The sequence below is a fragment of the Vigna radiata genome, chromosome 7 (genome assembly GCF_000741045.1).
Source record: "Vigna radiata var. radiata cultivar VC1973A chromosome 7, Vradiata_ver6, whole genome shotgun sequence".
NCBI lineage: Eukaryota > Viridiplantae > Streptophyta > Magnoliopsida > Fabales > Fabaceae > Vigna > Vigna radiata.
The window spans coordinates 46062533-46086567 of NC_028357.1; the positions used below are offsets into that span (position 1 = coordinate 46062533).

Genomic DNA, 24035 nt, shown 5'->3' on the forward strand with positions numbered 1-24035 from the left:
TATTTGCATCTAACTTTTAATTTTATAAAATGGAAATGGTGGAAGTAGTAATATTGAAGTTTCCTTTGAATTTTATGTTAAAAATTATAGATATTATATGTAAAAAAAAAATCCATATATATAAACATTTTTCTAGAAATTTAGAATAAAGTTTTACCACTTATAAGAAAAATATATATTCAATAGCAAAATTGAATCAAACTTATTTAAGATTACAAGTTCAAATTTGAATGATGTAAGTGGTCCATTAATGAACCATGTAAATGCTCCATTAATATATAGAGAGAAAGATAATGATTATTAAGGATAGGGGGGAGGTGTAGGGTATTTTTAGAATAAAAGAAAATAGTGAGGAGGTATAAAATATTTTTTAAATAAATTAAAATAGTGAGGAGGTAGAAGTCCTACTTAGAGAGGAGGTGGAGGGAGCAACACCCTCTAAGAATTTATACCGTAAGGCTCTTTCCTTCTGCACGAGGTGGAGGGAGCAACACCCTTTAAGAATTTATACCGTAAGGCTCTTTCCTTCTGCACCCCATAGTTTCCTAATGCACCTCCATAAGGTATAGAAAATTTTAAAAGTACCTCTCCACGCAATCTTGTTGGAAAACTCCAAATTTAGTTAAAAGTTTTGGTGTTACATCTTACACTGTTTAATCTGGTATTATTGATTTTTAATATTTTGAATTCTATAATCTAATATATTAATTATGGTTGAAAATAAATAATATTAAATTATGTAATTTAAAATGTAACAAAAAAAATACTTTATGTTTTATTATAATCCAAGATAAAGTTTTTTACTTTAAATGGTGAATGAATTGTTCACGGATACTATATTAATGTTTTTTATTTTAAGTTTATTGAAATAATAATATTATGATTAATTCTTGCATTTTATACATTTTATTTTATTAAAACAATATTATTAGGGTTAATTATCACACTTGTGTGTTTTAAAACCTAAAATATTATTAAGGTTTTGTTACTTTTAATTTATGTGAAATTATTGTGTATATCAACATAAACCTCAAATTAAGGTCTGAACAAAATATGTTTCATCTTTATATCTGTTTTCGTTATCCCAAACGACATTGATTATTCATTTTTAAAATTATTTCTCTATTTTTTTTTTAAAAAAATATCTTTAAACCTCATTTTTACTGTATAGTCTTAATACGTAAAATTCAATTAAATCCACAATAAAAGACATATTTATTTCAACACAACTTTATGATATGGTAGAGGAATCTGAAAAAGTCTAAAAATGTTTTAAAATTAAGATAGTTAAAATATTATATTAAGTATAATTAACTCTACTATAAATCATAGTTTTCATTTTATATCTTAAAATAGTAATATGATATTGACACATAAATGACTATTATCTATTAATTAACACTTAAATTATATACATGCATTTCTTTTGACAAAAACCAGTAAAATTATTAAAGATATCAGTATTAATTTATTCTTTTATTCCCTCTTTTCTCTTATTAGGAATAAGAATAGTAGCCTAAAGTGCCTAATTCTTCATCGAACATGCATATATAAAAGGATAATGATATTTGAACAACATTTTTTTTTTACAACATTTAAATATCGTGTATGTGATTATCAATGATAATAATTATAAATTACTCCACAATCAATAATAATAATTATAAATATCAACATGGACCAATCACAGAATAACACTTAAACGATGTTTAAATGTTGTAAAAAAAATGTTATTCAAATATCATTATCTATATAAAATTATTCAGCTTGGAGAAAATTGAAAACACAATAACGGACTTCCATTATTTATTGCATAATAATAGAGGAATAAAAAAAAATATATTGTATATATGTTTTTGGGTCCAGAAACAAATAAAAAAAAAGTATATTGATTAGGTTTTGTAATCTGGGCCTATAATAGAGAACCTTAGGAAGCACAGGAGGCTGGATGGGCCCCCATAAAGCGTTTCGACAAAGCGTAAAAAGAAAAAAAAAAAAGAAAAGAAAAGAAGCCCTAGACAATAAATAGAGAGCATATTCAAGTTGAGAAAAGGAGAGGAAAAGAGGATTGGAGGGTGGCCACGTTTAGCAACAACCAAACCCTCTCTGCTTTTTCTTTTCTTCATCAGTTTCTTCTCTAGGGTTTTAGCTTCTTCTCATTCAACTACGCTTTTCTTTCGCCTCTGCAATGAGCAACGAAAAGGATACCTTCAACGTCGCCGATCTCTCCTCTGGTGCTCCATCCATTTCTCTCTTCTTTTTGTTTTTTAATTTTTTCATGGTTCACACGTTTGATATTTTATTGTTCTTAATTTCTCCCCGAAGTTCTCAACGAGGAAAATCGAGCAGACCTTGTCAATGCTCTTAAGGTTAGTATTATCCTTTTTCTTACTACTGCAGTTGCTACTACTAATCCTATTGTTTATATCTCAAGCTGAAATTAAGGTTTCAATTTATCGAGTTTTACATGTTAAATATGGCTATTTTTATTGTTTCTGAAAATTTTAATGTTCAATTTTGCTCAGAGCAAGATACAGAGTTTGGCTGGGCAGCATTCCGACATTCTCGAGTCGTTGTCACCTAACGTCAGGAAGCGTGTTGAGTTTCTTAGAGAGATCCAGGTATAATAGTTTGCTCGAGACATAGGTTGTTTGAATTTCTTGTTCCTGTTTGTTAGATGCTAATTGTAGTTCTTGTTCGAAATGTCCTTTCTTGGGGCAGGTGGGAAGTATTGTTATTTGCATGGAAGGTTTTGTGTTGATTGACGATATAGCTTTTCGGTGTTTTGGAGCTTCCTCCTTATTGTGTGTGCTTGATTTTTTATTTGGGATTATTATTTTTCTGAATTTTACAGGGTCAACACGATGAATTAGAGGCTAAATTTTTTGAGGAGAGAGCAGCTCTCGAGGCCAAATACCAAAAATTGTATCAACCATTGTACACAAAGGTGAAATTTACCAAGAGTTGCATTTAGGGTATTATCATGTGCGTTGACGTGTAGCTTGAATGCGTTTCATAATATGCTACTTAAACTGTGCAACTGTCTTCTAATAAATTTATAATTGAAAATCGTTATTTCTTAGCTCCAAGACTGTTGATGTAATTGTAAAAATATCTATCTCTCCACTTATCTTGGTTGACTCCAGCGGTATGACATAGTAAATGGTGTTACCGAAGTGGAAGAAGCGGCAGTGAATGAAACAACACCCGATGGTGGGGACGATGAAGGTGATAATACAAATGCATGAATTTTTCCTTCTGATCGTGTCTCAACTCCTTGATATTTGATAGAAGTATTTGCCTATGCAGAGAAAGGAGTGCCTGCGTTTTGGCTTACTGCAATGAAAAACAATGAAGTGTTAGCTGAGGAGGTTAGTTCATTTGGTTCAGCAGTTTACTTTTTTTACAATGTACATTTTTGCGACGAAGTTTCATTTTAGCAGTCTTCTCATTGATCCATTGTGAAAAAGTAGATTTCAGAGCGTGATGAAGGTGCTCTCAAGTTTCTCAAAGATATCAAGTGGAGCAGGATAGAAAATCCTAAAGGATTCAAGCTTGAGTTTTTCTTTGATACCAATCCTTATTTTACCAATACTGTCTTGACCAAAACATATCATATGATTGACGAGGATGAACCAATTTTGGAGAAAGCAATTGGGTAAGATTTATTCATAGTATATTATCATTGCTGCTGTTACTATTACTGTAAATTATTATGCTACGTCACCTGTACCTAGCTAGTAGGTCTATTCTTGAATAAATTTTGCTTGCTGATTTTTGTTTTTTAATTTCTAGGACTGAAATTCAATGGCACCCAGGAAAATGCCTGACACAGAAGATTCTCAAGAAAAAGCCCAAGAAGGGTTCAAAGAATGCTAAACCAATTACCAAAACTGAAAATTGTGAAAGTTTCTTCAATTTCTTCAATCCACCACAAGTTCCTGAAGACGATGAAGATATCGAGGAAGATGCGGTATTGATGTTGAACTTAAATAAATGCAGAAGTAGAAATAAAAACCAGTTAATTTGAATTTTTATGACGTTGCTATGTGCGACCCTACTTTTTTTTAGCTTTGATTAATGCTTTTTTTTGTTCACAGGCTGAGGAGCTTCAGAATCAGATGGAACAAGACTATGACATTGGGTGAGCGTGATTGCCTTTTAGACGTGTTTGTAGTTACGTGTATCAGGTTTCCAACATGTTACACATCTTCCAATAGAGTGTAATTGTTGACTTTCTGTGCAAAACGTGAATCTTTTTGTAATCTTGATGAAACACGACTAAGTCCTTTGGTTTATTGAAATTTTGATTTCTGAGTTATTCTTGTCTTGAATGTCGTTTTGTCATGCATGTTTAGGTCAACAATAAGAGACAAGATTATTCCCCATGCTGTGTCATGGTTTACTGGAGAGGCTATCCAGGGAGATGAATTTGGAGAACTAGAGGAGGACGAGGATGATGAAGATATCGAAGAGGAGGACGACGATGAGGAAGACGATGAAGAGGACGAGGATGATGAAGATGACGAGGAAGAAAACAAGACTAAAAAGAGGGTATAATTTGTGATTTCATTAAAGTGTACTGGGTTTGTTTTCTGTCTTGATTTTTTAATCTTACGAAATATTGTTTTTGTGGGATCTCCCCCTTCGGTGTCAACTTATCTTTTCGTGTAATATTGCTGCAGTCATCAGCATCCAAGGTACGGAACTTGTGATATAAGTTGAGATATAGATTTTTTTTTTTTTTTTCCTTCGAACTCCTGCAACTTACATGACAGTTCCGTGTTTACTTCAGAAGAGTGGAAGAGCACAGCTTGGTGAGGGTCAGCAGGGTGAGCGACCTCCAGAGTGCAAGCAGCAGTAGACGCATATTTCTGTGGAGATTTATTTACGATGTTAAGTTTTGTTGGTGTTGGAGAATATCTGATGTGAAAGTGGGTTTAATACTGTTTTTAAGGTTTAATTGATTTTCCTCCCTAAATCTTGATAGTCTCTATTTGTTTAAAGCCCCTTCTCTTATTTTGCACTCGGTACAGATAATGAAGTAATATTATAACAAAAAGCTGTTACACCAATTACCCTGCGAGCACTTGTCATGCATGCAGGTGATCACCGACAACACTGACGCAATAACCGAACGAACCGCATGGACCATAATCTTAACCGTTACATTTATCTATATACACTCTTTAGGTATTTTTGTTCTCTTCTTTAATAAAGAAGCACCTGCAATACAAGAAAAAGGAAAAATATAAAAATTGGAACCTATCTCTTTGTAAACTAAATTAAATTTAACAATGCTGCATATGATATTATTATGTTTCATTAATTTTTATATATTTCAATTCATTAGTGACAAGATTTGTCGGCAAGCGAAAATAGATTTCATCTTATTAAAAGGATTGAGGGATCTTAATGGGTGTTCATAACATTTTTATGAATTTCCCTGCAAAACTTTAGTTGAGTGTCTAAAGTTGTATTAATATTTTATTAATATATATATATATATATATATATATATATGTTTAATAATCTTAACATCCATCTAAATGTTCAGAAGTACTTCAATGTTATGTATAAAATTTAAGTAATGTGAATATATTACAGGATCTTTTATGTACATATTATTGGGGGTAGTACCTATTAAATAAAGTATGAGTATTTAATAATTTAAAATAATATTTTTAATTGTTTTATTTATTTTTAAGCTAAAATTCTAAGACATAGCTACATTATTATAATGAATTACAAGATAGGTGTATCGTTCTAAAGGACGTAGTGAAGAAACGGTGTGAGACACGTAAGAAGATAAGGCGATAAGATGATTTTAGTTTTCGAAAAATAGAATTTATTTGGACCTAAGCAGGACTATTTCCGTACAAGTGGCAAGAAAGTAAGAGTCATGAAAACGTGGCTGTCGAACGGAGTTACCTAAAGTGGACAGTGATAGAGATATGCTACTCCATCACCCTCTTCTCTTCTCTATAAATGGAACACAACACTTGTGTCAAAACAAACACTTCAATTCCTCAAACTCCTTCGCAACTATTCAACGCTTGCCAAAGCAAACTCACGCCTCAAACTTCAAATCTCCCAAGGGAGAACAACTGCCACCACTCAAAGCAGACATGTTCGACGAAAGCCAAAGCCATCATCACCACGACGACGTTTTCAGCGAGAGCAAGGACTCCGGAGTGACTGAAGAGGCAACGGCGGTTCACGTCAAAGAAGAGATGGATGACTGTGCCTTTAACGGTTTCATGGATAAGACCCCGAAACCGATGGAAGGCTTGCATGACATGGGACCCCCTCCGTTCCTGAAGAAGACCTTCGATATGGTGGAGGACCCTAAGACTGACCCCGTTGTCTCATGGAGTCAAACTCGCGATAGTTTCGTCGTTTGGGACTCCCATGAATTCTCCAAAACCCTTCTTCCCAAATACTTCAAGCACAGCAATTTCTCCAGCTTCATTCGCCAGCTCAACACCTATGTCAGTCAATTTTTCCATTTTTTCAACCTTCTCTTCCATCTCTCCTTATTTTTCTTTGACATTAGCTTTCTATTCTATCTCTCTGTCTTCTTCTTTCTCAAAAATACTGCTCACACTATCCTAAATCAAAATTCTATTTTTTTTAACAATTTTATGGAATAAGATCAAATATTCAAATCGACGCCATTTATTCTTCCTAGTTAATCTGTTAAACGAAAGTTTTGTAATCTGTATAAATTGAACATTTGATTAATATATTCTGATTTCAGAATTTTACTAACCAGTTTGATGAACTTTTTGCAACATCTAATAATATTTTAGCTTTTGGTCTGATTGAGTATACAGTAAAGGGTTCTGTGTTAAGTAATTGGATTCATCTGTTTTCATATAATATCATTTTTGCGATGTAAACGGAGGATTTATGGTGTGACGGAAACAGGGCTTCAGGAAGGTTGATTCAGACCGTTGGGAGTTTGCGAATGAAGGATTCCAAGGAGGGAAGAGGCATTTGCTGAAAAACATAAGGAGGAGGGGCAAGTACAACAGACTGCATCAGGGAACTTTCAATATGATGAAGCCAGGCGTGGAGGCTGAATTGGAGAAACTGAAGAAGGACCAAAACATTTTGAAGGTGGAAATTCTGAAACTGAGGCAGCAGCAGGAGAATTCGCATGTTCAGCTCACTAATGCTCAGGAGAGAGTTCGGTGTGCAGAGATGAAGCAGTATCAGATGATGTTTTTCCTCACTAGAATGGCTAGAAGGCCCGCNTTTGTTGAGCAGTTAATCCAAAAGATTAGGAGGAAAAGAGAGCTTGATGGTAACGACATGGTTAAGAGGCCTAGATTGATGGTGAACCCCTGCTATGTACCCTTCCCAAAGACCACGGAAACAACCCCTGATGTTGATTACAGACATCAAAGTCATAAACAATTCCCTTCAATGCAATCCGAGCTCGACGGATTTCTGTCTGAAACTGTGAACATCAGCAAGATGGAGCACCCGACTCCCTCTCCCTTGGAAGATGAATTGTGTAACCCTGTGCAAGGGTCAAGGGCCCATGGTTGTTCTAGCGCAAATGCGCCAGATGCTTCTTCTGCCTATCATGTTATGTCAGAAAAACTAATGCGGGAAAATTCTGTAGTTGACGAAGAACTAGATGTGAATGACTCTAATATCTATCTTGAATTGGAGGATTTGATCACTAAGCCATCGGATTGGTCTCTTGGATCTGCAAATGGATTGGTGGAACAAACTAGTTGAAGTGGCTGTCCCTTGTAATGGTAATCTTCCTCTCCAACTCTATAAATGTTTAGTTTTGAACAATCTGGTCCTTAATGTTGCATTGGGCAATTTATGCAGGTGTGTGTGTGTGTGAAGATGCCCTGCTGCTTTGAAAGTGCAGGACCTAGTTGCTCGCCCCAGCTTTTTATATGATGAAGCGAGAATTTTCATGTTTGTGTTTGGTCGGGTCCAAATTGTTCGTATGTTGTACAGCCCTTTCCTCCCTTGGTGTTCCGTTCCTTAACATAGGCTCTTAAGTCATACATCGGCATGGCCATAGCTAAGACTTTTATGATGTAGGTTGTAAATTTGTATTAACATGGTTTATCGTTCACTACTTCCGGTTTATAATTGCGTTCATCTTCCATAAAACAGAAGATAGCGGAAATATGTTGAAGTTTTCTATACTGATATCAGGTCATTCTTGGAAATATTTTCTAAGAGATAAAAATCAAAGAAATAGTGGAACACTTTCAAGACTCAAGAGACAGAATGAATGTGAACACAAGAAAAAGTTTTACATTTGAACACAAAACTTATAATAACATATAGTATGACTATTTTATTTTACTAAATGCATAATAAATATCTCTCTAAGGTTTGTTCTCTATGATTTGTTCTCTATAATAGTCTATTTAAAAAAGAAATTATTAAAATATCATAATTTCTGTAATTTACTAATTAAGAAGAGGATTATAGATTAAAATCATTTTCACTTCTACTAATTTAGAATGATACGGACCAATAAAATTTTAGATTAAAATCATTTTTACTATAATAAATGGAAAGTGTTGAATTACAATATTTATTGTTTTTTTATTATCTGCTAAAGTCCTTATATTTGAAGGGAATTAACACAAATGGTCAGTTTTGCCCTCGTCTAATTTTTTAATTATCAAATTTCACTTGAAATGTGAGGTGTTGTGAGTAACCAATTCCACTTGTAGTTGAAATCTATTCTAACATTAATGTTTCCGATTCCACATAAACATTATATTTCATTTAGACAAAATTTATAGTTTATTTCATTATGTTTAAATTATTTGATCGTGAGAGAAAATAATTAATAAAAAAATCATTTTATTTTTTTACTATTTATTATCTATTATCTTTTTTAGTTCCTCTTTTTATATAAGTTTCTTGTAAGATGAAAGAAGTAAGAAAAAAAAGGAAAAAAAAAATAGTTGTATTTTTTTACTTATATTTCATGTTAAAATAATATCATATTGATTATGTAGTTTTTTGAAAAGAATTGTTCACAAATTCTTAAAGTAAATAGTATAAATAATAAAAATCAAATAAAATATTATTATTATAAAAAAGTTTCCTCGTATACTTATTTTAAACAAAATAATTTGACTTTACTTAAATAAAATTTTATTTTTATTTTTTATTAATTTTAATTTTATTTTACTACTTAATATATTATTAATAAATATCATTTTATATTTCTTTTACCATTAAAAAAATTTTAGCAATTTTTAATTTGTATCAATTAAAACATTATTTTTATCTATCACATTGGTTAAATCTTCCACAAACTTTATTTCTAAGTTCATTCTTAATCACTTTTTTAATTCATTCTTAATCACTTTTTAATATCTTAAAAGAACGACACACAATTTAATTCAAATCTTCTTAAATTAATCTAATTTCTCTCATTCAAATTAATACATCCTAAATGAGTTTAGCCATATTCTTTATAAATTTTTTTTTACTTCCAACAGTTAAATTTGTCCCTTATTATATTTACAAGGTTTTTTTTTTTTTTTTCATTTCACTCAACAAAGTATTTTAGTCATTATTTATATATTTCATTGTGAGGTTTTATGGTAAGTTTACTTACGATGATGAAAAATGTTTTTTTTTTTTATCTTAAAGAATGATTATAGTAATTTTATTTGAATATTTTTTTTATCATGCATAAATCTAAAGTTGCTAATATTATAAAATGCTTTTTTTTTTTTTTCAAATAGTTCAAACTTAATTTAAGACAAAGATAGTGTTTTAGGTCTGACGATGAAAAAAAAATTGGTCCTACTCATTTTCTAATAGAACAGGAAATCCTCCATTAAATTTCTTGTGTTGAGAGATATGAACAAAATTTATTAGTTGAGAGAAAACATTAATATCTATTGAATCTTGCTTGAGTTTTATTCTAAAAATCAAATAATTTAAATACCAACAACTTAAGTCTTTGAAGGTAATAACACTTGGTTTATAGTCCTTTACCAGAGTAAATATTGTACATCACACAAATGTTTTTAAATTGAAATAGAAAATTAGCTTAATAAAATAGCTTTAAATTTATTATAATTTTTCTTCACTTATTCACTTATATTATAATTTGATATTTATATTTAGACAACGTGAGATTTCCAATATACATTCTTATTAGAAAACATCAAAGTATGAAAATTGAAGAAAAATTAATAACAAATGATTAAATAAATTCAATATTAATTGGGATAAAGTTTATGAAAAAGATATGATAGAATGAATAAATGTTATGAAAATAAAATATTTTCATATTAAATTTTGTCTTTAAGTGATAAAATCTGGCATATTCTTAATATTTAAATCGTGTACCCTGATGTGGTAGAGTGTAGCTAACATGTCTCACTTTATTCACACTTGTTACTTTTGGTCTGTGACCGATTGGTAATGTTTATCAATAGTCTGTGAAATCTGATCAACACTGAAAAATTGGGTCCAGTCTGAGAGTCACAAAAATTTATTATAAGGCTAACTTTGAGTCACGTTTTCATGTAACAAAAAGTCAGAACTCGTAACTCGGATACATAAGTCCAACCGATTACTATTACAATCAATAACATCATCAAACGACATGTCTCTTATTTACTACCTTGTCATCACCGTTTAAAATATCTCTCACATTCAATGTTTTTGTTTTTGGAACATTTTACATAAAGACAGTTCTCAATTTTTTGTATAAGAAAAGGTGTGTGGATAGGTACTGTTATCTCTTTTGTCTAACGAGTATTTATCAAACTGCATAAAGTTGTTGCACCAATTAGCCCTGCCAACACTTGTAATGCATGCAGCTGATGACCGACAACACTCACTCAGTAACCCAACCGCATGGACCGTAACCGTAGCATTTATCGGTTTGCATTCTTTTGCTATTTTTGTTCTCTTCTTTATCATATAACTTGCAATTGGTTTGGTTGATATATTTATTTATGTTGTTAGAAAATAAACGGTAAGAGATAAGGAGTGAGACCAAAATTAGATTTGATATGGACCTGAGCAAGACTATTTCCGTACAAGTGGCAAGAAACTAAGAGTCATCAAAACGTGGCTGTCCAAAGGAGTTTCCTAAAATGGACACTCACAAAGATACGCTATCCATTACCTTCTTCTCTTCTTCCCATTAAAATACTCTTTTTCCTTCTTTTCACACTCTCTATAAATGGAACACACAACACTCCCATTCCTCACACTGCTTTCCAACTATTCAACGCTTCAAACATCAAATCACTGCCATGGGAGAACAACTGCCACCACTCAAAGCAGAGATCTTTGACGACAGCGAAAGTCATCGCCACGACGACGTTTTCAGCGACAGCAAGGACTCCGGTCTGACTGAAGAGCCAACGGCGGTTCACATCAAAGAAGAACTGGATGACGGCGCCGTTAACGGTTTCATGGATAAGATGCCGAAACCTATGGAAGGCTTGCACGAGATGGGGCCCCCACCGTTCCTGAAGAAGACCTTCGATATGGTGGAGGACCCTAGGACTGACCCCGTTGTCTCATGGAGTCAAACTCGCGATAGCTTCGTCGTTTGGGACTCCCATGAATTCTCCAAAACCCTTCTTCCCAAATACTTCAAGCACAGCAATTTCTCCAGCTTCGTTCGCCAGCTCAACACCTATGTCAGTCAAATTTTCCGCATTCTCACCTTTTCTTCTATCTCTCCTTAATTTTCTCTCACCTTACCCTTCTATTGTACCTCTCTCTCCTCTTCTTTCTCAAAAATACTGCTCACACTATGATACATCAAAATTCTTTTTTTTTAATAATTTTATGAATTAGGATCAAATATTCAAATCTATAAAATAACCTTTCATTTAGATCAACTGACGCCATTTATTCTTCCTAATTAATCTATGGAACGAAGGATTTGTAATCTGTATAAATTGAACATTTCATTAGTAAATTCTGATTTCAGAATTTTACTGACCATTTTGATGAATTTCTTGCAACATTTAATAATAGTTTAGCTTTTAGTCTGATTGCGTATACAGTAAAGGGTTCTGTGTTAAGTAATTGGATTCATCTGTTTTCATATAATATCATTTTTGCGATGTAAACGGAGGATTTATGGTGTGACGGAAACAGGGCTTCAGGAAGGTTGACTCAGACCGTTGGGAGTTTGCGAATGAAGGATTCCAAGGAGGGAAGAGGCATTTGCTGAAGAACATAAGGAGGAGGAGTAAGTACAACAGACTGCATCAGGGAGCTTTCAATATGATGAAGCCAGGCGTGGAGGCTGAAGTGGAGAAACTGAAGAAGGACCAGAACATTTTGAAGGTGGAAATTCTGAAACTGAGGCAGCAGCAGGAGAATTCGCATGTTCAGCTCACTAATGCTCAGGAGAGAGTTCGGTGTGCAGAGATGAAGCAGTATCAGATGATGTTTTTCCTCACTAGAATGGCTAGAAGGCCCGCATTTGTTGAGCAGTTAATCCAAAAGATTAGGAGGAAAAGAGAGCTTGATGGTAACGACATGGTTAAGAGGCCTAGATTGATGGGAAACCCCTGCTGTGTACCCTTCCCAAAGACCATGGAGACAACCCCTGATGTTGATTACAGACCCCAAAATCATAAACAATTCCCTTCCATGCAATCCGAGGTCGGTGGATTTCTGTCTGAAACTGTGAACATCAGCAAGATGGAGCACCCAACTCCCTCCCCCTTGGAAGATGAATTGTGTAACCCTGTGCAAGGGTCAAGGGCCCATGGTTGTTCTAGCGCAAATGCGCCAGATTCTTCTTCTGCCTATCATGTTATGTCAGAAAAACTAATGCGGGAAAATTCTCTAGTTGATGAAGAATTAGATGTGAACGACTCTAATATCTATCTTGAATTGGAGGATTTGATCACTAAGCCATCGGATTGGTCTCTTGCTGCAAATGGATTGGTGGAACAAACTAGTTGAAGTGATCTCACTAGTGTGGTTGTCCCTTGTAGTGGAAATCTTCCTCTCCAACTCTCTAAATGTTTAGTTATGAACAATCTGGTCCTGAATGTTGCATTTGGCAATTTATGCAGGGTGCAATTTCAGGTTGCAGGAGTGTGTGTGATGCTCTGCTGCTACGTAAGATGAAGAGCTTAATATTATATGGCTCTTCAATTACCAGCTTTGAAAGCGCAGGAGGACCCAGTTGCTCGCCCCAGCTTTTTATATGATGAAGCGAGAGTTTTCATGTTTCAGTTTGTTTGTGTCAAAATTGTTCATATGTTGTACAGCCCTTTCCTCCCTTGGCGTAGTAATTAACTATGTAGGTTGTAAATTTGCATTACCGAACATGGTTTATAGTTCAATACTTGGGGTGTATAATTACGTTACTGTTCCGTTTCAGCCTTTGTCTAATGTAGCCTGTCCTTTCCTTTGTCTCCTATAATTTGTAGTCATCGGCTTCGTCACTTACTTTCAGGTTTAGGCTTTCAAGATGATTTTGGAGACGTCTCTGTCTTCAGAGCTGTTACAATCTGTCTTTTTCCTTGTCTCAGATTTTTGCGAATCATTTCACTTCTCTCATATTTTCCTGAATCACGATTTTCAGCTTGGAAAATATTAACGATGAGGTTATTCAGATACTATCAATACATGATTAAGGAAAATTAATGAAATTAACATAGAAAAATGGATTAAGGAAATTAATGAAATTAGAATACGTTTAAGAAATCATTTTTCATCAGAAAAATGAATTAAGAAATGAATGAACAGAATATCATTATTTTTGTGTAATAAATTTTAAAGAATAAGTATAGAGAAGAACTAGAGCAGAATACTCCTAATACTTTTAAAAATGTCTTTAAGATTTCAAAAGTAAAGTCAATCATTTCTCTTAAAAATACAGAAAAAAAAAAATGAATACTCTTTAATACTTTTAAAAATCTCTTATAAGAAATAATCTTTTTTTCAATCTTCTAAAGTAAAAGTAAATAATTTCATTTAAGATTAAAGAAAATAATGAATATAAGTGTCTTCCAAATAATGTGAACACACGAAAGTCTTATGAAAGATAATTGTTTGCAATCTTCAGAAGTAAATTAACAATTTCATTCAAGAAAAAACGTGCGATTTTAAATGTGAATACAAAATTAATAATAACAAATTTAATCAAACTAAAAATAACACTTATATCTTACTAATATTATTTAAGATTTACGTCATTTTTTATTTTAGAAGAAACATGTAGGTAGTGGGTATGTGAGGTGGTTATAATATTTTGAAAGAGATATTAAAGTTAAAATTAAAATTTATTGAGAGATATATGTGAAATAGTTATCACAATTTTATTGAGAGATATATATATGAAATAGTTATCACGTATTGAAAGTAACATGTGAAACTAGTTATATATGAAAATGAAAGTGTATTTAAAAGTAATATATGGAAATAAAGGTGTTATTTTCATGTGTTCTTTATGTCTCAATCAAATCATCATATAACTCTAAAATTATGGAATATTTTATATTTTCTAAATATTTTAATTTATATTATTTCTTTATAGTTTTCAACTTTTTTTTTCTTTTCTCATAAAACTATATTATAATTATCTTTTTTTTTCGTGTTTTTTTTCTCTCTTTCATCTTCAACAAGCTAATTTAGATCAAAATGAAAAAAAAAACATGTTATTTTTGTAATAGAAGAGAAAATGTTATTGTAATCTTAAACATGTATATTATTTGGTAATTGGTAGAGTTTTATAATGATAAATGTTACCATCAAATTCGGCTTTGAAAACATATAACTACTAACACTTTATAATTGATTTTCTAACTAGAACAAAACTTAGTTAACAAATACTATTACTTAGAAAAAACACGCTTCCCTTCAATTATCTTTTGTAACAACTTTGGGTGAGATAAAGTTTGTATAATAGGAAAAAGGGCTATAAGTATATTTTTAAATAACAATAAGTTGATAATTTTCAAATGAGATCAAATTCAATGTAATGTTCACTTCAATAAAGGATCAAGCATGAACTCTACTATACCATTAGCTCTATTATATCATTAGGTGTCATATTTAGTTATGGCTGATCTATTTAATATTAATGAAGGAAGATTGCTAATGGTTAAAGAGTGATTATATATGTTGTCATTGGAATAAAAAGTTACGTAATATCTCATTAGAACAAAAAGATACATAATATGGAACATATTTAAATAACAAGACATCAATAGACACAAAATACTTATGAAGATAAAGAAAAAAACACTAACACTCTTTTTAAGAATGATAGTAGATAATTTATCGTGATCATGTGTGAAGTCATACATGAAGCACATGGATCTAGAAACACGTGACATAAGATTGTATAAGAGAAATGAGGAAAAAAGACAAAAGAAGGTATCACATCATTAATGACTTATAATGACCTCTAGCTAATAAAATAATGTGTTGTAAAGTCAACATCCTCTAAAAATGATTGGGAAGATGAATGTGAAGAAGAAGTGTTTCACTAGTCTAAATAAAATATTTGTTTTCTCATTTAAGAATTTCATTTTTGTTGAGAAATATGAGGACATGAAGTTTGATAAGCTATATATCATTGTATTCTTCAATTTCTTAAATCAATTAGACAAATATTCGTCAGCATTGTCATTGTGAAAAGTGTATCAAATTGTGTTTTGGTTTCATTAAAAAAATGTTTGGAATATAAAAAAACGCTTATGATTCACTGTTCTTCGTTAACCGAGTTCAAATGCATTTAAAATAACCATCAATAAAGGTAGTCAAATATTTAAAACCAAAAGAAATACCAATATGAGAAGGATCTCAAATGTCATGATAAGATAAAGAGAATAAGACAAAAATTATTTATTAGAATCATAAAAAATGAATGATAAATATATTTTGTAATTGACATGACTTATAATTTAAAGTAGATTGTAATTTTTTTTAACTAAAAATATCCTAATTTAGTATAAATCATCATTAGAAAGGTGATTAATGCACACATTAAAGACAATGCATATAACTCATTAGAAAGGTGATTAATGCAAACATCAAAGATAATGCATATAACTCACTTGTCAATAGTCTAACTTAATATTTGATCATATAAAATATCATTATTTTGTGGTGAATGTGTGAATAATATTTCAAGATTGGGTTAATAAAGTCAATAACAAGAAAATTGAATAGTACTTATAAGTTTATAGTTGACCAATTATATAAAAGGTAACCTAACAAATTTGGTCAAAAAGAAACATAATGATCGAAATATGAATTACCTACTTCCCTACTAAAATAATGTTATTAATAGATGGACGTGGGTGCACACCATTTAACAAGGTTATCAAATATGACTATAAATGAATCAACTAAGAATGCAGGAATAATAAATGACTGAAAAATGGAAGTTGAATAGTTAAACTCATTTATAGAGTTGTGAAGATACAATTTTGAAAATATATATCATGTTAAAGTATAAGAAAGAGAAAAATATTAACAAAATGAATATTTATAACAATAACAAGTACATAATTAGTTTGGTTAAAAATATTTCTCTATGAACTCCAAATTGTTGTTCTTATTCCAAAAAAAAAAACATATAGTTACAATGAGTGCGGTTTTACTGATTATTAGTCATATTATATGTTCACGAGCTAATCATTCTGAACTTAGTCTATATATTTTTTAGACAAAATAATATATTATGAAATTCAAGTCATTCAACTCCAGCAAAATTTGAAGTTGCTAACATTAAAAAATCTTTCTCCTTCAAAATTAACATGAACTTAAAAAGATTATATATAAAGAAACTATAATTAATTTTGTAAATAATAGTTAGTTTTATATTTTGTTAGAACCTTTGTAAAAAAACATCAATTTTATCTATGTACAAATATGATATGCACTAATGTATATGTATTCATTCTTCTTTTTTATCTCTTCTCTATGTTTATTGTTCTTTATATTTTCTTCTAACATTGTAAAAGAAAGTTATTTATTCATTGTTTGATTTTAAACTTTCATAAGAGGACAAGACAAAAATCAAAATTTATAATTCACTGTGTTAGACAGTCTTTTATCTAATTAAAATAACCCTTTCTCGCATTTATCTATTATTCACACATTCTTACTTTTTCTCTGTAGTTACCTAGATTATGCTATTGTGTGTAAATACTAAGTCTTTAGTTCTCTGTGGTTACTACCAATAGAGTTGATTGAGTTATGTTTAGGTTCAGTTATTAAAAGATCATGATACTTCAAATACTGAACCATTAAATAACATTCTTATTTCCATTGCTTCAGTATGTTTCTAATACCAACAGAACAAGAAAAAAAAAGTATGATCCATAACCTTTGATTATAATAAAATAATGTAAATAACATGTAAAAATTAGTTATGTTCTCTATATTTAATCTTGTATTATGTCAACTAGGGAAAGATAATTATATTAGTATAAATATTATTAAATATTATGCTATTAACAATTGTATATGTTTTTTTTATTCAACTATTGCATTATAATTTTGTAAGATCATTATTACTTTTATTAAAATAAAAATAAGGTGAATAAATTATTTTTTATTTTAATATATTTAAACAATATATATATATATATATATATATATATATATATATATTGATTTAAATAAATGAAATATGAAATAACTTTAGATTATTGTAAACAAAATTTGTGTAAAAGTAATTTTCAATTTAAGAATGAATTTTTTAAAAATATTTAATAGCTAATAAAATTATTCCTATCCAATTTGATGTGTTTTTTCTTTATTATTGCATGACAATTGCAGGTCGTAAGGTAAGTGGATCTCTTTACTTGATCCCTGAATGGATAGATCATTTTAAACTTATATGATAGCTACAAATGCAATAATTGGGTCATTCTATTGTCAAATTCTTTTGTGAAAAGACCCATTTCTTTTGTTGGACCCAATTATTTGAAACTCTTATCGTGAGAGGGTCCATTTCTTCTGCTCGATCCAAATCAGAGTGTCCTGTCAATTTTATGACAAGGTGGGATAACTTCTTTTCAATAAATACAAGGGTGTTTCATCCTACATTTCCAAGCTTTCATCATGTGATAATCTAGCTAAATTGTTATTTATAATATAATTAATAACGTACTTTTATCTTTTTAAATTTGTAAAAGTGTAATCTTAATTTACTTCAAACATATTAAAATAACTCATTTTAGTCCTCAAAGATATAAAAAGAAAAATTATTTTATTTAACATAACATTGTCAAACTACATGACACTAATATTACACGTAATCTTGAGATGAATTTTTCTTTTAATATATTTGACAATATTAGTGTTATAAATAAATCAAATGGTGAAAATAGTTTTGTTTCCAAATGTTATAATGAAAAGCTTAATTTTAAATTAAATAAAAAACTAAAAGGAAAACATATTTGGAAAAAAGTCAAACTATATAGAAAATGTAAAACACAATTAATATTTATTCTTTAAAAGATTTAAAAAATATTTTACATATGTGTTTATAAAAAATTCATTAAAAACATGATAAGAAAACATTAATCAGAAACAATTGAAATGAAGTTGGTGTGGTGATTCACAACATCCAAATTTTGAATTGAAACGCAAGATTGTTTCGTTTTTTAACTCGGAACCGTGTCTTGAAAAAAAGAGGCAAAGTTGAAAGATATAACCACACAGACCATTGAATAAATGTTCTTGAATTTTGACCCACGTGTTAAAGTGTTACATGCTTCATTAACATCTCAAAGTTATAAAATCAACTTACAACTGTTTGTTGACACGTGCTTTCATACTCAACTGTAATAACGAGTAGAAAAAGGTTGTTTCTTTTAAAGACACAAAAACGTAGACAGGTTTATTTTACAATTCTCTTTGGTTTTTGTTCACACTCATACTAACCATACTATTTCAATTATCTTGACCTTCACAACAACTTCATATGCTTGAATAAAGATAACTTAAATCACTCAAAAATACTCTTTTCATCTTAGTTAGTGTAAGTTCAGAAGTCAGAAAGCCTCGATGAACACAGTTTTTTTTTCTTAAATAAATATAATTAAAATAATACATCTAATAATTAATAAAAAATATTATATTTATAATTCTATTTTACATAATATATTTTATTTTTAATTTGTATATATTCATAAATGTTTTTTATTTATAAAAACGTATACATTTTTAGCAAATAGCATATAAACAAGTAAGGTTAAGTAGATTTCCAACACATAACTCTTGAATTTTCTTGTATGTTTGATCAAATTTTTATCTTTCAATATCACAAAAATAAAACAAAACATACAAGGTAACTAAAACATTTTAAAAAAATTGGTTTATAACTGTTAGTTATAATATTTGATATATAATAAGTCTTTTTTTTCTGATTTTCAAAATTATGAAGGTGTAAAAGTTGGAAATCACCAATAGAAAAATAATTTCTTGTAAATAGAATAAGAACATAAATAAAAGTACATTCTTAAAATGGTTTGACACTTGAACATATGTAGTGTGTTTCATGGAAGCTGCTCACTTCCTTTGACCACCACCTTTACTGAGGGGTTGTTCTTACTTTTATGCTCAAAGAAATGCAAACACAATCTTTGTTAAGAACGTCCGATTTCCCACTAAACTGAAAAAAAAAAAAAAAAAAATCAAACCAAAAAGCTTTAAATTCCACCACCAACTCGTGGGTCATGGTCGTGTGTGGTGGATATGTATATTGGGAAAACAAAAAAAGTAACCTTGTATATGCATACTCCAAGATTTATTTTCCATATCGAAGGTGTGTTGGAAGATTCGTCTTTGGAATTCAAAGACTGCTCTCATTTCTCACTTTCAATCTGACACGTTTGAACCATGAAGGCACGCTTACCGAGGACTGCTGTCGTTATAAAACCCCATAGAGCCACTGTGATAGACCCATATTCAGCAACAAACAACATACAGAAAGCATCAAGATTAAGAACGGTAAATCATTCTTCTTAGCAACTTTTGTGTGTCCAATTGTTCAAACTTTTTTTTCAGCACGGGTTCATTAATTTGCACTTAAGAACTAAGGCATCATTGTTTGATTCATTGCTGTGCTTTTTCTCCTCTTTCAAAATGATTTCAAATTACAAATTAAAATGACTCTAAAATTTATGAGGGTATGATTTCTTTGTGTGCAGAGAAATTAAAGTGCCTAGCTCTATGGGGTTATCACTTTCCTTGCTCCAATCTGCGTTGGAAGAAATTTCCAGACAGCTTCTCTTTTATATGCCTTTCAATGTCAGCTTTGCTTCCAAAGATGGAACCTTGATTTTAAGGGCATCTAGCTTTAAGAAAGGAGAATCAAATACTGCTAATGTTTTGTCAAACGGATCCAGAAGTTCAAACCGGTTAAGGGATAAGAGACCCCAATGTGTGATCCTCGAAAGAAATTTTTCGTTTCTTCAAGATGAGGACAAGATGGATTGGAATAATCTTGCAAGCAAACGTAAACCAGTGCCTCTGCTTTCTCTCCCTAAAGCAGCAGTTTTCTCTCCCTCTAGACCTGCCAACGAGCTTGATTCAGCTGCAACCAAACTCCAAAAAGTCTACAAGAGTTACCGTACTCGAAGAAACCTTGCGGATTGTGCAGTAGTCGTGGAAGAGCTATGGTAAGTCTCAATAAAAAAAAACGCAAAAACAATTTTGCAAGTAATTATAGAAGTTAAGCTCTTGATTTATTTAGCATGATGTATATTTGTTAAAAAAATTAATAGTCTAGACTAGTTAAATGTGTTATTAGTTTACATATTTTAAATGTTGTAGGTGGAAGGCATTGGATTTTGCAGCTCTTAAAAGGAGTTCTGTGTCATTCTTTGATGTCAAAAAACCAGAAACTGCAGTGTCAAGGTGGGCAAGGGCAAGAACACGAGCAGCTAAGGTATTGGTTCAATATTCCAATGTTTTCAGTTTTCTCACAATTCAAGTTAACTTTAGTCATTGTCTTCTTGATGTTATTTTTGGTTCAACTAGTCGGTGCTAATTGCAAGGTGTTTCTTTTTTGTAAAGGTCGGCAAAGGTTTATCCAAAGATGAGAAGGCACAAAAGCTAGCCCTGCAACATTGGCTTGAAGCTGTAAGTTCTTCAATCTGATCCTTTCTTGCCCATCATTTAACTGTGAAAATGAAGTACGCTTTTCAACTTGTAGTCCGATCGATGTTAACGGTTAATTCCTTCTTGTTTTCTTGTATAGATCGACCCACGTCACCGCTATGGACATAATCTGCACCTGTATTATGACATTTGGTTTGAAAGTCAAAGCACTCAACCATTTTTCTATTGGTTAGCTCTTGTTCTGAGATGTCTGTTTCTCCAGGATTGTAATTATAATAAAGAAGATGGTAAAAGACAAAGGTTTTGGATGGTGATTTAACTTGGTGTTTTATAATACATAGGTTGGATGTTGGAGATGGCAAAGAAATAAATCTTAAGAAGTGCCCAAGGAGCAGTCTACAAGGCCAATGCATTAGATATCTTGGACCAGTAAGTTACCTCTGAACAAACCAAACAAAAGACACCCTTAAACCAGCTTAACTTGAGTAATAATATAATAACGTTGTTTATCTCTGTTGTTACCATTTCAGAAAGAAAGGGAAGAATATGAAGTGATAGCTAAAAATGGAAAGCTAGTTTACAAAAGGGATAACAAACTGGTGAACACCGATGAGAGATCGAAATGGATATTTGTTCTTAGCACCACAAGGGCCTTGTATGTGGGGAGAAAACAAAAGGGTACATTTCAACACTCGAGTTTTCTTTCTGGTGGTGCAACCACAGCAGCTGGCAGATTAGTGGCCCATCAAGGTGATCTTGAGGTACAATATACAACACTGCATGACACAACATAATCATAACCAAACCAAAGTCATTATCGTAATTATTAAATTTGTTTCATGTACAATAATGCAGGCTATTTGGCCATACAGTGGTCATTATCACCCAACAGAAGAGAATTTCAAAGAATTTGTAAGCTTTCTGGAGGAGCACAAAGTAGACCTCACCAATGTAAAGGTAAGTGTTTTGTCCTCTCCATGATCGCAAACTAAACTACACACTCTACCAGCTTATTGAAGCAAATTATGAATATCTAATTGTTCCTTGTTTCTGCTTGTTTCATGCAGAGATGTGCAATAGATGACGATGATACTCCTTCCCTTTCTGGGACTAACTCCTTTACTGCCGTTGATGAACCACAGCAAAATATAGCCCCTGATCTAATTTCTCACACGGGCCCATCAAGTGCAATCAATGTGGACAAAAAGGATGACACAGCAGCATTCAACCTTTCCAAGAGGTTGTCTTGTAAGTGGGCCACTGGGACTGGGCCTCGTATTGGGTGTGTCCGTGACTACCCTGGACACTTGCAATCGAGAGCGCTGGAGCAAGTCAATTTGTCCCCAAGGCCCACTTCTGCACGCTTCAGCAACTATGGCCCAATTCCTTCTCCCAGGCCCAGCCCAAAAGTGAGGGTGTCCCCCAGGCTTGCATATATGGGCTTGCCCAGTCCAAGAAACCCAATTCCAGCCAGTTAATAGAATGAGTGGTTTGAATTAGGTCTAATAAGGTTGACCAAAACTATTCAACTTCGGCATGGTCAAAGTAGAGGGACACTTAATAGTGCAACGTAATCATAGGACTAACAACAATTTTTCTATCTTTTACCATTTTTCTTTCTATTTCAGTAAATGATGAGATCATAGGACTAACAATGCTGACAAAAGTTGTATCAGTGACACATAACTATCATTTTATACGAACAAATGATAACATATTTAGTTAATTATAATTCTGATTTCCTTAATTTACACAGTTTGTAATTTTGGTTCTTTTATTTTTAATTAATACCCATGATTTACTTCTAAATACAAGCTAAAAGGGTTTGAATTTGTAACTAGCAAAATGCCTAGATTTGTTATTATTATCATTATTATCAATTACAAGCATTGGATATTGGAAATCTCAATTATGTATGACGAACTTAATTATGTGAACAATTATTGTTTTAAACCTTTATTATACTTTGAAATCCATGTAACTAATAATAATTAGGTCTGTTTTACACAATGATTAGGATGATAAACATACGGGATTAATATATTATAAATTCGTGATGCAGGAAAAAACATCTTCAATTACATGACAGATATCATTCCAATCAGTCAAGTTGAACACCTCGTGACTTCTTCATTAGGTTAATCTCGTCTTTGTCATTGACTTCATTTTTTATCTTTCGTTTTTTTTTTACTGGGAATCACTGAGTCAACTTTAGGTGACTGCATTGAAAATACTTTGGTATGATTTTAAAAAATAAAATAAATTTCAAAATATAATTATATTAAGCTAATTATTCAAGTTTAATTTTCTTTCAGATAGAAATATATATATCAATTATGTTATTTAGGTAATGTAGAAACATTTTTACAATAAATATATATTCATAAAACGTTTTTAACACTCCATTTTAAAAAATATTTTTTAAAGAAATTTATATTTTCACTTTGATCACTGCGTATTTAACTATTACTTTATCTGAACTTAAATTTTACATTTTTTAAACAATGATAATTTTTTCACCTTTAATGGATTTATTTACGATAAATATTTTTCTCGGGTCATTTATGAGAATTGTGGTGTCATATAAATATAATAAGGATAAAATATGTTATTAACATAAAAGATTTTGACAACTTTCATTTTGTACGATAATAAAAAGTAATAAATGATATTTTGTTATTGTCTTAAATAATATTTTAAGACTGCAGTTGAAGAAACCAAAAACATTTGACCAGTACATAATTAAAATAGAAAATAAAAGAATAAAAATTGAAAAATTAACTGTAGATATAAATTATTATAGATAATAATTATAGATTATAACATAATGTAATCTTTTTTTTTTTTCGTTTATTTGAGTTTTAATTTTGTTAAGTGGATTGTTTACTACGCATATATTATTTGACAGGATAGTTAAATTTATGTATAATTATTTATTTAACATGTTT

General features: G+C 31.0%; 4 protein-coding genes across 6 annotated transcripts; all 4 read left to right on the forward strand.

Moving 5' to 3' along the window:
- The first annotated feature begins 2041 nt into the window (after positions 1–2041).
- LOC106769449 (nucleosome assembly protein 1;2) lies at positions 2042–5006 on the forward strand. The gene is made up of 12 exons (XM_014655076.2): positions 2042–2234; positions 2326–2369; positions 2526–2621; positions 2855–2947; positions 3147–3228; positions 3310–3371; positions 3474–3658; positions 3796–3973; positions 4101–4144; positions 4359–4554; positions 4686–4700; positions 4796–5006. The coding sequence occupies exons 1-12, from the start codon at positions 2189–2191 to the stop codon at positions 4862–4864; spliced, it is 1110 nt and encodes a 369-aa protein (XP_014510562.1). The 5' UTR covers positions 2042–2188; the 3' UTR covers positions 4865–5006.
- A 924-nt stretch (positions 5007–5930) lies between these two features.
- LOC106766965 (heat shock factor protein HSF30) lies at positions 5931–8121 on the forward strand. Its single transcript, XM_014651767.2, has 3 exons — positions 5931–6491; positions 6931–7772; positions 7852–8121. Exons 1-2 carry the CDS (start codon positions 5955–5957, stop codon positions 7750–7752), a joined length of 1359 nt encoding a protein of 452 aa, XP_014507253.1. The 5' UTR covers positions 5931–5954; the 3' UTR covers positions 7753–7772; positions 7852–8121.
- A 3070-nt stretch (positions 8122–11191) lies between these two features.
- Positions 11192–13507, forward strand: LOC106767043 (heat shock factor protein HSF30-like). Of its 3 annotated transcripts, none has more exons than XM_022783954.1 (3): positions 11192–11672; positions 12139–12975; positions 13071–13507. In XM_022783954.1, exons 1-2 carry the CDS (start codon positions 11280–11282, stop codon positions 12955–12957), a joined length of 1212 nt encoding a protein of 403 aa, XP_022639675.1. In that variant the 5' UTR covers positions 11192–11279; the 3' UTR covers positions 12958–12975; positions 13071–13507. The 3 variants fall into 3 exon arrangements, with proteins under 3 accessions (XP_022639675.1, XP_022639674.1, XP_014507346.1); XM_022783953.1 differs by having other exon boundaries at positions 11193–11672; positions 12139–12985; XM_014651860.2 differs by having other exon boundaries at positions 11194–11672; positions 12139–13507.
- Positions 13508–19700: 6193 nt separating this feature from the next.
- Positions 19701–22816, forward strand: LOC106766960 (IQ domain-containing protein IQM1). The gene is made up of 9 exons (XM_014651761.2): positions 19701–19974; positions 20175–20645; positions 20800–20914; positions 21043–21108; positions 21227–21315; positions 21429–21516; positions 21618–21848; positions 21943–22044; positions 22155–22816. Exons 2-9 carry the CDS (start codon positions 20197–20199, stop codon positions 22563–22565), a joined length of 1551 nt encoding a protein of 516 aa, XP_014507247.1. The 5' UTR covers positions 19701–19974; positions 20175–20196; the 3' UTR covers positions 22566–22816.
- The last annotated feature ends 1219 nt before the right edge of the window (positions 22817–24035 follow it).

What these genes read in the sequence shown, in the direction of transcription:
- LOC106767043 (XM_022783954.1), top strand. Translation starts at nt 11,280, where the DNA reads ATGGGAGAACAACTGCCACCACTCAAAGCAGAGATCTTTGACGACAGC. An exon ending in TTCGCCAGCTCAACACCTAT is followed by an intron (nt 11,673 to 12,138) that starts GTCAGTCAAATT and finishes TGACGGAAACAG; the next exon opens with GGCTTCAGGAAGGTTGACTC.
- LOC106769449 (XM_014655076.2), top strand. Translation starts at nt 2,189, where the DNA reads ATGAGCAACGAAAAGGATACCTTCAACGTCGCCGATCTCTCCTCTG. An exon ending in AAGATATCGAGGAAGATGCG is followed by an intron (nt 3,974 to 4,100) that starts GTATTGATGTTG and finishes TTTTGTTCACAG; the next exon opens with GCTGAGGAGCTTCAGAATCA. An exon ending in GAACAAGACTATGACATTGG is followed by an intron (nt 4,145 to 4,358) that starts GTGAGCGTGATT and finishes ATGCATGTTTAG; the next exon opens with GTCAACAATAAGAGACAAGA.
- LOC106766960 (XM_014651761.2), top strand. Translation starts at nt 20,197, where the DNA reads ATGGGGTTATCACTTTCCTTGCTCCAATCTGCGTTGGAAGAAATTTCC. An exon ending in ACTCAACCATTTTTCTATTG is followed by an intron (nt 21,316 to 21,428) that starts GTTAGCTCTTGT and finishes TATAATACATAG; the next exon opens with GTTGGATGTTGGAGATGGCA. An exon ending in TAGACCTCACCAATGTAAAG is followed by an intron (nt 22,045 to 22,154) that starts GTAAGTGTTTTG and finishes TGTTTCATGCAG; the next exon opens with AGATGTGCAATAGATGACGA.